A 13,565-nucleotide genomic window follows, 5' to 3' on the forward strand; every position below is an offset into this window, starting at 1 on the left:
AAATCATACAGAATGAGTTTTTCTGAAAATGTAAAAATGCAGAAAGTTTTCTGTGATGGGTAGGTTTAGGGGTCAGGCTAGTGTAAGGAGATAGAATATACAGTTTGTACAGTATAAAAACCATGGAGAGTCCCCACAAAGATAGTGAACCAGACGTGTGTGTGTGTCTGTGTGTGTGTTAAATACACAGAAGCAGACAAGAGAGACTGAGAAACAGCACTATGACAAAAACAGTATAATCTAAGTGGGTATACTGAGATCATTCATTTAATCACATTCTTCCATTTGCCTCTTTTATTTTTCCATTAAGTGTAAATAGAATATGTTTAGGCATCATAGATATACACATTAGTAACACTGGATAATGATAAACATGCGTTTTTGTGTATGCTTGCATGTATAGGCCTATTTGTGTATGTGTCTGTGTGTGTGAGAGAGAGAGTGTGTGTGTGTGCCCTGAAAAACTCAAGCCATTATTCCCTGGTTGCATTGTGAATGTGAGTGTGTGTTTCACTGCATGTCTGAGAGGAAAGCATGAAAGAATTCATAATGGCGGAAGAACTATCGCCATAGTAACAGGATGTAAGAGAACGAAAGAGTGAGAGAGAGAGAGGAACAGAGTGAAAAAGCAGAGAAGCATTGTCTCAGGGTACAAAAATGATGTGAATGAACTACAAATGTAAAAATAAGAGTAAAGAGACTGATTGTAAGAGGCACAGCCTCTTGACACGTAGAGCAAAGAGTACTAGAAAAATGGGACAAGGAAACGCGCGAACACCGGAAAAGACAGAAAAGGGGTGAAGTTAAGGAAAATGAGAAAGCAAGCAAGCAAGCTCGCTCGTTAGTTTGAGAGCACCCCGTTAACATCGTAACACTTTAAAAATGGATTCATTAAAAGCACATGTTTGACAGTTACATTCATTCAGCCTTTTTCATATAGCAAAAACAATCACTGACCTCCGTGTCATAGTCTACAAAGACAACCCCAACAATTCATTACCACATCTACACCAAACAAACAGTCACCCTTAAGCTGAATGGCACCTTAAATGAAAGAGAACCCGCTGTGTTCTTTCTACAGTGGATAGAGACTTACATGTACACCTGTGTGCTCACTGAAGACACAGTGTGCTGAGAGATTCATATTTATGGTTTACTAGCTGGTACATATTGGAATGTTCCAGATTCAGTAAAAGTTAAGCTATTTGGCATGTTGTTAATGACCAACAAAACATAATTTTGACACATCCTCAACTATTTTGATGCACTTACAATGGAAGTCTAGGGAGTGTGAACTTGTGAAGGCATTGAAATTTGAAAATTGAAATTCAAAGTTTTGAAAGTACAGCCATAAAATAGCATTATACATGTTAAAATGAAACTAATAAATCTGATCTAATTAATTATTAACTTTGCCTGTGCTATCATAAATCATATTTTTCAACTCCTGACCTGTCATAACCACATAAAGCTGGTAAACCTGGTAACTTGCGCAAGGACAACAAAAAGGGACAGGAATTACATTGGCAGTGTTGGGTAAGTTACTCTAAAAAAGTGATTAATTACTAGCTAATTACAGTGTATTAGATTACTGTACTAATTGCTCTCTAAAAAGTATTGCATTACTTATTACTTTCTAAATCCCATATCATCCTCAACCAGTTGAACAATACAAGGATAGACACGAAACTGCACTATTAATTCTATCAAGTAAATAATACACAATTGCATAAATTATCAAAGTGTGTAAAAGGAGGTTACATTAAAAACATATATTTTAACATTAGATGTTGAATTTTGATGTTAAATCCATTTTTGTTTTATATAGAATTGTTCTAGTCTATACAGTATGTAATGCAATAACATCTGAAGTAACTGTAATTAAATTACAGAATAATTAAGAGTAATCCAATACTTTACTTTTTCAAGGGAAAAGTAATTAAATTACAGTTATTACACCCAACACTGTACATTGGTAATGCATAACCAAAAGTTAATTCTTAAAAATAAAGGTTTCATAAGGGGGTTTTCACAGCAATGCCATTTAAGATTTGGGTTCCCCAAAGGAAATTTCAGTGAACAGTTCTTAAAATAACCATTTTTTTTGTTTCTCTAAATATGAAAAACATTTTAATAAAGAACTTTTTTTCACAAGTGTGGGCATACCTGTAGGTCAGAGTCTTTACAATTGGTTGCCCATTACGACCTACAGCTATACCTTTCTCTTTTTCCATTATAAAGAACCTTTTGTGCAATGTAAAGGTTCCATGAATGTTCTTCATGGAACCATCAATGCAAATAAAGAACCTTTATTTTTAAGAGTGTTTATTCGTTTAGAAGAGTGTCCCACATCTAAAAGGAGGATTAGACTTTATAGCTGAAATAAGCACACTTTGTTGTACAGAAGAATTCATGTAAGCCAGTGGTTCTCAACCAGGGGGCCTCATGATGACTAATAATAAAATGGAAATAATTCTTATTTTAATTAAATTGTTTTTTTATATTTTCTTCTAGACTTCTAGACCTGAAAAAGTCTTAAAATTCATTATAATGCACATACACACTCAAATATTTTATCAGGTATGTATTATAAGTAAAAAATATATTTTTTAATTCTTATCCCATAAATTAACTGGAAAAATTCATGGGTTCTTCGAATATTGTGGACAATCAGTTGTCTTGCAGTCACAAAGGTTGAGAACCACCCATATAAGCACTTTAACAAATATAGATTTAACTGCAGACTTCCATTGCAAGTACATTACTTTAGTTTTTATTAAACAAACTGAGGAATATCAGAATTATTGTTTGCTGTAAAGCTTTAGTTTACATTTTTGAGGCCGGAATATTCCATTAAATGAACCAACCGATTTCCCATGCACAGTCACTACTGTTCAGAAGTTTTTCAGATCGGTAAGATTCCTTTAATGTTTTTAAAAGAAGTCTTTTCTGCTCACCAAGGCTACATTTATTTGATCCAAAATACAGCAAAAGCAGTAATATTGTGAAATATGTTTACAATTTAAAATAATGGTTTTCTATTTGAATATATTTTGAAATGCAATTTATTCCTGTGATGGCAAAGCTGAATTTTTAGAATCATTATAGAATATAAAGTTCAAAAGAACAGCATTTACCTGAAGTGGAAAGCTTCTGTAACATTATCGCTCAAAGGTTTGGGGTCAGAGAGATTTTTTTGTTGAAAGAAATTAAATGAATACTTTTGTTCAGCAAGGATGCATTAAATTGATCAAAAGTAACAATAAAGACATTTAAAGCTTTCTATTTCATTAAATGCTGTTCTTTTGAACTTCCTATTCATCAAAGAATCCTGAAAAAAAAAAAAAAAAAAAAAATACACAGCATTTTCAGCATTGATAATAATAAGAAATGCTTGTTGAGAAGCAAATCAGCATATTAGAATGATTTCTGAAGGATTGCGTGATGCTGAAGACTTGAGTAATGATGCTGAAAATTCAGCTTTGCCATCACAGGAATAAATTGCATTTTAAAATATATTCAAATAGAAAACAGTTTTTTAAATTGCACAAATATTTCACAATATTAACGTTTTAGCTGTATTTTGTATCAAATAAATGCAGCCTTGGCGAGCATAAGAGACTTCTTTTCAAAACATTAAAAAATCTCACCGACCGGAAAAACGTTTGATTGGTAGTGTATGTCTGCATTGTTTTATGGCCTGTGGTGCTAAATTTGTCATTTATTTTTCCTACATGATTGTTTAATTTCCTTTTTGAGGGATCCATAGCTACAATCATAAATAAAAAGGCAGTGCTTTACTGTGAGAGACCAGAGCTGACTAGATCAGAGTTAACTGACCCTAACACATGTCAGTTACCATGCACAGCGCTGCAGGAGGCCTTTTTGAAAGCGTGCAAACAGTGTGATGAGATTGACCAATACCTTTCACTTTCTTGCCATACAGGTGTAAATGTAACTCATCATGAGGTGTAAACCGGTTAAAGACAGTGTTCTGATAAAGCAGTGGAGCAATCCTTCTGTTCGGGTACATTTTAGACAAGTATTAGAATTCAAACCTCCTCCAGGTGTGAGATATAGTGATTCGGTCATAGGCATCCATGTTTCCACAAATGGTCAATTCGATGCAAAGTAAAATGAGGGCTCTTAAAGCAGATGCATTGTGGGATAGGTTTTTTTTGGGAAGCACGTGATAGGAAGACTGCTCAGAGCACTCTTGTTACCATGACAACTGGTGTCCATGGCAACCTGGCACAGAGGAGTGGAGCGGTCTCATTCCTAGTCTTCAGCCCAAAGGCACAACCCCTTATCCAAAATCAGCCGTCAATCACGGATCAGAGAAGTCCGGGATTGGCCATCAACAACATCCATCACATATCAAAGGAGTTCGGGATTAGCTGAACATGATGTCAATCGTGAAAATCCACGTGACGTGGCTCATTGGCAACATTCCTGGCGGTGTAATTAACCAAATAGTTATCAGATAAAGTCATTGGCTATACATAACTGCTCTCCTGTAAAGGCTTAGCTGCAAAGTCCATCTGTGTAATTTCAGGGCCTGGCAACTATGTCCACCTCCACAGGACCAATGATGTGTGTGTTTTAAAGGATACATTTGATATGTGTGCATGGTTTAAATGTGTGTGTCCCTGTGAAAAGCATTACTGCAACCCCTCTAGTCTACACATCTCTTGTCACTGGTTTTCTGCGTTGACCCTGTCCTGAAAGATATAGAGGTTGTTAGTGGCAGCAATGGCGATGATGTTTTCGGCCGGGTGCCAAGCCATGTGCAGAATCTTTTTAGAGAAGTCCAGACTGTCCACGCCCACATCACCCCTTCGACGGCGGCCCCCGGTGTAAACGCGGCGAGTCCGTAGCACAGCACGCGGTTTGCTGCTCTCACGCCACGCCTCGAGGGTTACGCCGCGACCGGTCTCGCGATCAAACATCCGGAAAAAACTGTTATACGCTCCTGTCATGATTACACTTGGAGGGGGTACGGTGAGAGACAGCAAAGCATGATGGGTTAAAAACAGAATGGGTATGTGGAGTAAAGAAGAAAAAAGAGAAACAAATGAGAAAATCAATAAGATAAAGACAGTAATGGAAATGCGAGAGAGAAAGTGGAAGGAAGAGAAAGAGGATATGAGTACAAAACAGGAAATATACCTATATTGCATAGAATATGATCATTCAAAGCCTCAGAAATGTTTACCTGTCGTTGCTGTTCCAGACGCACTCAAACTTGTCAAAGATGCAGTCATTTTCATACAAAGAGCAGAGTTTACTTCTTAGGTACTCATGAACCTGACACAGAAGGAAATGTTTAAATATATATTTATAATTATTCTAAAATTCTAAAATGTATTCTAAACTTTGAACACATACATTTATGCTAAATGCAACTATAACAGAGTTAAAAACATACTGATGAACAGCAGAATTTGACTAGATATTTAAAATAAATAGAGTAGAAAGAAAGAATAAAACAGGGACTCAAATCTGTGAATTGTTTATTGAATCTGTTCATTTACATGAACTGTCTGATGGAATATATTTGATCAGTGTTATTAAAACAAAAAATTTAAAAAGTAATTTACATAAATAAAATAAAATAAAAATATTACATTAAAAACCTAAACAAAAATTACTAAAACTTAAAGGGGTCATTGGATGCAAAATTCACTTTTATATGGTGTTTGCATATAAATGTGTCTTTGCAGTGTGTGGACACAACCACCATACAATAAAAAAAAAATCCATTCACTCCTCACTTTTAATCCTCAAAAAGTCTGAACACTCAATAATCAGTTTGGATTTTCTGAGCACTATGATGTCATAATCATAGACATCATATCTCTATATGATGTCTATGGTCATAATGCTCCCTCAGCCATTTGACACCCCCCATGGAAGAGAAGGGTGGGGTGAGCAGTTGCTCATTATCATTTAAAGAGACAAGCACCGAAACAGGTCACTGTGAACAAAGTTGTTTTTGAGGAGGTAAAAATGGTGTTGTTTTACACAACCATTGAGGAATTTTAACCAAAGTATATTAAAAACTTTACATGAACACCCTAAAGAATCATACCAACTTGTGGAAAATGGGCATCCGATGACCACTTTAAACTGAAATAAAAATATAGCTAATAGCAAAAAAAAAATTACACTCAAACAAATTATACTAATAAATACTAAAATAGTATATAAATAAAACTAAAATAACACTGGACTTTCCAACACCTCATAGGGACGGACTCTTTAGAATTTACTTGAACGAATATAAGTCTCCAAGTGTAAAAAGTTCTTATTTTCACATGAAAAAAATCCTCATCAGCTAGAAATAGTTTAGCCTAGCATATGTGTTGAAAATATCACGTGTTCATGCTGTTGTGTAAAGACCTGTATGATACCCACTTGGTAGGTCTCCACTGGGCCCTTCTCCATGTTAAGGTCCCATACTTTGACAGTCAAGTAGTCTCTGGTGAGCAGATAACGTCCACTATGGCTGAACTTAACATCAGAAACTGAAGAGATGATCTCAGAGAAGAAAGATCGATTGCCTGGATCTTCTGGCTCCTCAAAGACTGAGGTAGAGAAAAGATACAGATTCAAACTGAGTTCAGATTCATTTGATATAATTAGGGTGGTGCAGCTTTTATCAGCATGATGAGCCTCAATAATGTTTAGCTTCACTTTTTACACTCTAGCCGTCAATCATCAGGTATTTTCAGTTAATCAAAGTCTGCTGGGGAATGGTTTCACAGTTAATGATGGTAACAAAACATTTTCAACACTGTGTTTTGCTTGTGTTTTAATGCAGCTATAAGTGTTATTCTCACTACATCTGCTACAGTGCCAATTCCCCCACCAGCAAGCACAGCTTTTCTTCTTAATTGTTTTCACTGTGTCCCACTGTCTCTCCCACTGCAGCGTTACTTCTAGCTAAGTAAAGAATTCCTCAAATTGAAGATTTAATATAGGCATGAAGAATAGATTAAATGCAAGATTTGGGGATAGTTATAAGACATTTATCTTTCACAATAAGAGGCACTGTATATATCATTATAATTTCAAATAACTGTTTTCTATTTTAATATTTTTTTAAAATGCAGTTTAATCCTGCTATGGCAAAGCTGAATTTTTAGCACGTCACATGATCCTTCAGAAATCATTTGAATATGCTGATTTGCTGCTACAGAAACCTTTCTTATTATTATCAAATTTGAAAACGGCTGCTTAATATTTTTGTGGAAAACATGATACATTTTTTATTCAAGATTCTAGAATAAAAGGTTCCAAAGAACAGCATTTATCTTTTGTATCTTATATATGTCTTTATTGTAACTTTTGATAAATTTACCGTGTCCTTGCTGAATAAAATAATTTCTTTAAAATAATTTGTCTTGTACTATCCCCTAAACTTTTGAACGGTACTGTAAGTAATGCAGTCCTTCTGCTTATGAGGTGTATACTTACTTTTGGAGTGCTTGTCACAGAGGGCCGACTCTCTCATGTCACAGAGGCGCAGTGTGCCTTTACTGCTGCTGTATACAAACAGGTGGCAGTGATGTGGGTGGAACTCTGCAGCTGTTATCACCTCCGTCAGGTCCTCCATATTGGCAGGCTTAATGTCCACAATGTCTGAGAAGGGGGAAGAGGTCAAGGAGAGTATCTGATATACAGTTCTGAAAGCTATGTTTGAGACTCCTGATTCGCTCATGAACGCAGATGTAAGAATGTCCAGTGAATAATGACTTAAAGAGGACATATTATGCCCTTTTACAGTCTTGATTTTGTTTTTGGGTTCTACTAAAATATTTTTCAAATATTTTTTTACTTTGTTGCAGCACCTCTCTTCCCAATCTATCAGTAACGCTCTGTTTAGTTCCAGTCTCTATGAAGCCCCTCCTTCTGATAAGCGCAATGTGCTCTGATTGGTCGGCTGGACCAGTGTGTTGTGACTGGTCATCTGCTTTGAGCATGTTTCGGAAGTGCCATGCCCCTTAAAATAACCATAAAATTCAACACACTATTAACGTATTAAGTCAACCAGGCCTCACCTATTTTTTTTTGCATATGCCTTGGGTGGGAATTATTCAAATGAGGGATATAGTATCATATACATTCACAGAAGAAAATTCAAAACTACAATCAAGGCATTTCAGGGAGTTTAGAAACAGTGCTTCTGGACACTGAGAATACCTCCCTTTGGAGTGGATTTTGTACTTTATAGCTTTGCAGACCTTTTTTCAAGCTGAAACAGTCACATTACACACTAAAGAAAGTTGAAAATGTAAAAAAAAGCATAATAGGTCCTCTAAAAATATTTTGCTTTGTTTCTCACACAAAGCTATTGCATGACTTCAGAAGATTTGGAATATAGTGCATGTGAATTTTTATGGTGCTTTAACTCCTCTTTTGCTCAAAAGCTCCAGTCTCCATTCATTGTAACTACACAAACAAACAAATACCTTTGGGTTCCATGGAAAAAGAACGACTTTTGGGTTTGGAATAAATGTTGATTGAATATTCACTTTTAGGGATCACACCTTGCAAGGTTTGAACCAACAACTTCTTTCACTAGGCTGCACAAGGCAAAATTGACTGTCAATGTATTGTCAATATATTCCAGTTTTACATTGCTAAACGCTCAATGAGTGGTTCACAAAGCTTCATGCGGAAATAGAGATCACATAAGGTCTAACACTGAAAGCACACTGACAGTGGTAGCTTATAAACTATGCATCATCAGCTCCCTTGATGGTGTAAAGCTCTACGGTTGTATGATTATTATTCTGAGCACTCACACGCACACATACATGTTCATCCGCACATCTACTCAGTAAGCACTATGCATCACATGCAAGCACAAGCACACAACCTACAATTTTCCTGAAGGCAGCTATTATGTGTTTTAGAAGAGAGCGTTTCCTTGGTGAATTATTTAAATGTTTCCATAGATATTTTATTTCTAGGTCAGAGCCCTGCTCAAAAGAAGAGCAGCTACGCAATTTGGAACACAAAACCCCTGGATTCAGTCCGGTCACAAGAACACAAAGAAATAAAAGCAATCCAGTTCAGAAATCATTTTTGCACCATATTCACCCAACTGATGCAACCTTTATGCCTCTGTCCCAATTATTTGGTTTAGTATATAAAACCAGTGTAAAGTGTAACAAAGACTGCATTTGATATTTTTTCTGTGAATATAGATAGGAGGATAGACATGAAGGATACTGAAGCTTCGGTCGGTGATGTCCAGGTGCCACATGTTGATCCTGAGATCATCAGCAGACAGATATGTCTCGCCATCGCTATTGACTGAGATGGAGTTGACGTGGTAGGTGTGGCCGTTAGCAAAGATTCTCCGTGGCCGCACTTCAACCATCAGGTCAGTGGGCTTCAGGACCGGCACCTAGAAGGAAATTGATTTTAGCATCAGAGGGCATCACTATGTTACTTATATAACAACTAATACTCATAAGTCATTAACAAACATTATTTAGGATCGAAATTTCATGTACTTTCAAATATGATTATCATTTTACATATTCATTTGTTTGAAAATAAATTAAAATGAATATGCAAAATTTGATCTATCTGTTTGAATGCATTATATTAACTAGTGATCTTCTAACAAATTAATGTTATATATTGTTATTTGGCTAATATACAGTATACAGTCATTATCGCAGGGTGATCAGGACCCTGATCACATCTTGTATCACCCTAAAGGGATTATATTTTGCAATAATAACCGCTGGCTGAAAATTATCCGGCTTATTACCACTACTTACCAAATAAATAAAAAACTGGACACTATTGATTTGAGTTATCATTATCATCATGCAAGAAGAAAAAGACAACAGAGTAATATGAGAAACTAGCACAGTTACTGTATGGAGGAAAATTGTTGATAATGACAACGGTCAATTATACAATTTAGCAGTCAATAAACAAAAGAATTACATCACAGAATAGCTCTATCGACCAATAAGAAACATATTCCAGAGAGCTGTGTATAATAAGTTGTTATAGAGCATGACAAAAACAAATGCTACATCAAACCAGTTATATTCTCTGCAGTGGATTGATCTAATATGCCAGCTGTGAAAATACCCGTAATGAGGTCACTGTGGAGACATCCTTTATTCGCCCTTCTTCGTCCTTCAGATTGTAGCCCTCTGGCCGCTTGTCTCTCTCGCTCACCTTCCATAGCTTTATCGTTTTATCTGTTGGAACATACAGTACCTGAGAAATGACCAACCATTCATTTTTATAACTGAGACTTTCTATACCAAAGCATCAATATATATTCCAGTGGTTTTGCACGGCATTTTCATGCAAAAGGCCTTGAGAGTCATTGTCCATGCTTATGATACTATAAATAATGGCTTTGTCTTACTTTCATAGAAATGTGTAATGCAACCCAGCTTTTTAAATCTAATATCTGATATTGATTTCTTGCACAGAATAATCACAATGCCTTTTAATATTATTAGGCCTAAAATTATTTCCCTCTTATAATGAATGGTTCATTTTCTACTTAGGAGGATTAGACAAGTTTAAACCATGATAGACAAGAAGAGGTGTGATTACCGTTGGTAGAGAGGAGAAAGTGGGCAGCGTTTTGATGTGGCAGCCAGCGGATCTTATTGATCTTCTCCTCAATTTCCAAACTCTTCAGATAGTCAAAGTCCGGTTCGTGACTCTGGAACGTGCTGTAGACATTATACTCACCCGATTCTCCCAGCTCCTCACATTCACCTTTAGACTGCATTAAGAAAAAAGACCCAAATACATATACAATATATATGCTTATGTACATAAATAACAGTCAAAATGTTTGAATTCTCCAATGTACAATTCACGAATGCACATTACTTTAACAGTTTATGCAATATATATGATATATAAGCGTGAAATCTCTCAGTATAAAGAAATTCTTCTTACAGTTTTGCTTGTTGTAAATGTCCTCCAAAAGATCAAATAAACAGATGTCTGATCTTTAAATGGGTGAAACTCTGTTTCCATATGAGATGTCTGCAGTCTCATTATAACAATGTGTTTTGTTCAGTATCTAGTTTAAAATCAGGGTAATACATGGAAAATGCACTGATTCAATGTTTCTAACTGTGACCTGTGAACTAGACGGCTCAATATCACAGTCGATATCTGATATGTTGTCTTTATGAAGTATTTAAACCTGATCTATTTTAATTATGTCATAAGGCTCTTTGGGAAATGGAAATTAAAATCACAACATGCATATTTAGTGTCCCATGCTATAGCGCTACAAAACGTGCGTAAAAAGAACAGATGTTTTTGGGAGAACAGAATTTTTTTATCTTTACGACCTTTGATCTTCCCTTCCCCCATCTAATTCACTCTGCTGCTTAAAAAAACCACTACTTTAAACCCCAATTATCAATCACCCACTGTAGTGTTTAGCTCACAGTTTGACCTACCTCTGTCTCTCTCTGGAAGATGACCACTCTCCCCCCCTTATCCCCTGTGGCCAGCAGATCCCCCGTCTGGTTAAACTCCACAGTAGAAATGACATCAGCTACAAAGAAAGAAAGTGGATTGTGTTCATTTATCAGCGAAAATAGTAATAATAATAAAAAAAAAAAAAAAAATATATATATATATATATATATATATATATATATATATATATATATATATATATGACAATAATATTATGATAACATTATTTTATAATACAAATATATATATATATATATATATATTTGTATTATAAAATAATGTTATCATAATATTATTGTCATATATATATATATATATATATAAATATATTTTTATTTGTTTTTAATTATTGTTATTATTATTAAATACTTGTAATAAAAAATGCATTTATAACTATTCTTGTAATTTTCTGAAAATAAAACCAAAATATATTTAAAAAATAAAACATTCTACTTTCTGTAAAAGAATATTTGTAGATTTTAGGGATGTTAACAACTGCAGGTGGCAGCACAGTATTTCTATCTTCATAGAAAATATATACAAATTCACACAGAATTGGAATAGATGGGTAGAGAATAACTGCACACCTGGAGCTAAATGCTAATACATTTACATAACAGTCTTGCATGAAAATCCTAGATAAAAATATTTTACGGTACAAATTACCTGAAGTAATATAAGTTCATGAGTATGTGCTAGCACAGCACAACTGTGGTTTTGTCGACGCAAACACTTTTAGTCAAGAGCCTCATCTGGGCATATGGCTTCACATTGTACACCCTAATAGTTGATAAACGGCATGCTCTTGCTCCTGCCAGTACAATGATGATGACACTTAATAAAAACAGCTTGGCTTGCTCCTGATGAAGCATTCAGTAACATGATTATGGCGAGGCCTGCAAAAGACACAAATGTTTCCTAAACAATTTAAGGACTAATGTGCAAGTGCTTGAATGGGGAAGTTAAAATACTTGCTGATTCTCTTCAAAATCAAAAGAATATGATTTAAAATGAAATGCAAGACTATCTTGGTTCTGTTTGCACAAGCATTATTCTGGATGGCTTACAGCACCCAATAAAAATAATTGAATGAAAACAGTCTCACTAATGCATGCTGTAACCAAATAACAAATGTGATGTGGGACCAGGTGACCAAAGTCTGATGAGTCAGCTGAATATTTAGAAGACCGCACAGCTGCTGAGATCAAGGTTATATTCAGGACTTCAGAAAGGTGAACAGGATCAAATAACAGTTGAGTGTGTGTGTGTGTGTGAAGATGGAGTGTTCATGCAGGTGTGTGCACATACCTTCTGTGACATAGTCTCGGAGGAAGCTGTGATTGATTTTGGGGCTCTCACTGTCCTCACCCATCGGAAGCAGCGGAGTGCGTAAGCGCGCCCGTCCGGAGCAGAGCCGTCCAATCCGTGCTGTCCCACCCCCCCGGTGCTTTGCCCATGCTGCTGCGGCCTAGCAGAGTAGCCTGCCGCACAGCATCCTGGGATACAGTCTGCCTTTGTGAGGAGGAAGATGAGCGGCAAACGATGAAGGTGTGAAGGATGCCACGTCCAGACAGGGAAAAGGGTGGAAAAACGGGATGAAAAAAAACGTTCAGTCAGCTGGAGAAAAGCACCTTGTCATATGCACACGTGCTTGAGCGCACGTCCTGACGCTCAGACAACACTGCCTGGCAACAAGAAATGCAGAGGGAAAAAAGAGGATGTAGGTGTGTGAGTGATCCGTAGATCCGTCGTGCTGCGGTAAGTCCTTTTCCAGGCGCTCCTTGGGTGCGGTAGTCCTTGAAGGAGAGCAGAGGATAGAGGAGGAGAGAGAGACAGGTTGTCTTTCACATGAAGGATGAGGAAGAAGATTAGAGGCCTGGTCCTACCTCACAGCTTCACGGTGTGTCCTCTCCCTTCTGCTGCAGTGTGACGGAGAGCGCGTGTGTGTATGCGTGCTTGTGCGTGAAGGGAAAAGAAAGATGAAAAAGAGGGGGGAGGGAGAGAAAGAGGGAGAGAGAGAGAGAGAGAGGATACCGCTAGCCTGTCTTTCTCGACTACCACTGCTGCTGAGC

The 13,565-nt window shown here is 36.4% G+C and overlaps 1 protein-coding gene across 2 annotated transcripts; it reads right to left on the reverse strand.

The window, feature by feature from the left end:
• Nucleotides 1–220: 220 nt before the first annotated feature.
• ppp2r2ca (protein phosphatase 2, regulatory subunit B, gamma a) lies at nucleotides 221–13,440 on the reverse strand. Of its 2 annotated transcripts, none has more exons than XM_084107035.1 (10): nucleotides 13,380–13,440; nucleotides 12,802–13,005; nucleotides 11,472–11,569; nucleotides 10,603–10,777; nucleotides 10,123–10,235; nucleotides 9,241–9,418; nucleotides 7,480–7,644; nucleotides 6,418–6,587; nucleotides 5,216–5,307; nucleotides 221–4,986 (listed from the first exon to the last, which is right to left on the reverse strand). In XM_084107035.1, the coding sequence occupies exons 2-10, from the start codon at nucleotides 12,863–12,865 to the stop codon at nucleotides 4,695–4,697; spliced, it is 1,347 nt and encodes a 448-aa protein (XP_083963161.1). In that variant the 5' UTR covers nucleotides 12,866–13,005; nucleotides 13,380–13,440; the 3' UTR covers nucleotides 221–4,694. The 2 variants fall into 2 exon arrangements, with proteins under 2 accessions (XP_083963161.1, XP_083963160.1); XM_084107034.1 differs by having other exon boundaries at nucleotides 12,802–13,289; nucleotides 13,380–13,438.
• Nucleotides 13,441–13,565: the final 125 nt, after the last annotated feature.

Source organism: Abramis brama (genome assembly GCF_963993115.1).
Source record: "Abramis brama genome assembly, chromosome: 2".
Classification (NCBI taxonomy): domain Eukaryota; kingdom Metazoa; phylum Chordata; class Actinopteri; order Cypriniformes; family Leuciscidae; genus Abramis; species Abramis brama.

Coding starts and splice junctions, on each gene's coding strand:
- ppp2r2ca (XM_084107035.1), bottom strand. CDS start 12,865: ATGGGTGAGGACAGTGAGAGCCCCAAAATCAATCACAGCTTCCTCCGA. Junction 10,236..10,602: donor CTTTCTCCTCTCTACCAACG/GTAATCACACCT, acceptor ATGTTCCAACAG/ATAAAACGATAAAGCTATGG. Junction 4,987..5,215: donor GTCTGGAACAGCAACGACAG/GTAAACATTTCT, acceptor ACCCCCTCCAAG/TGTAATCATGACAGGAGCGT.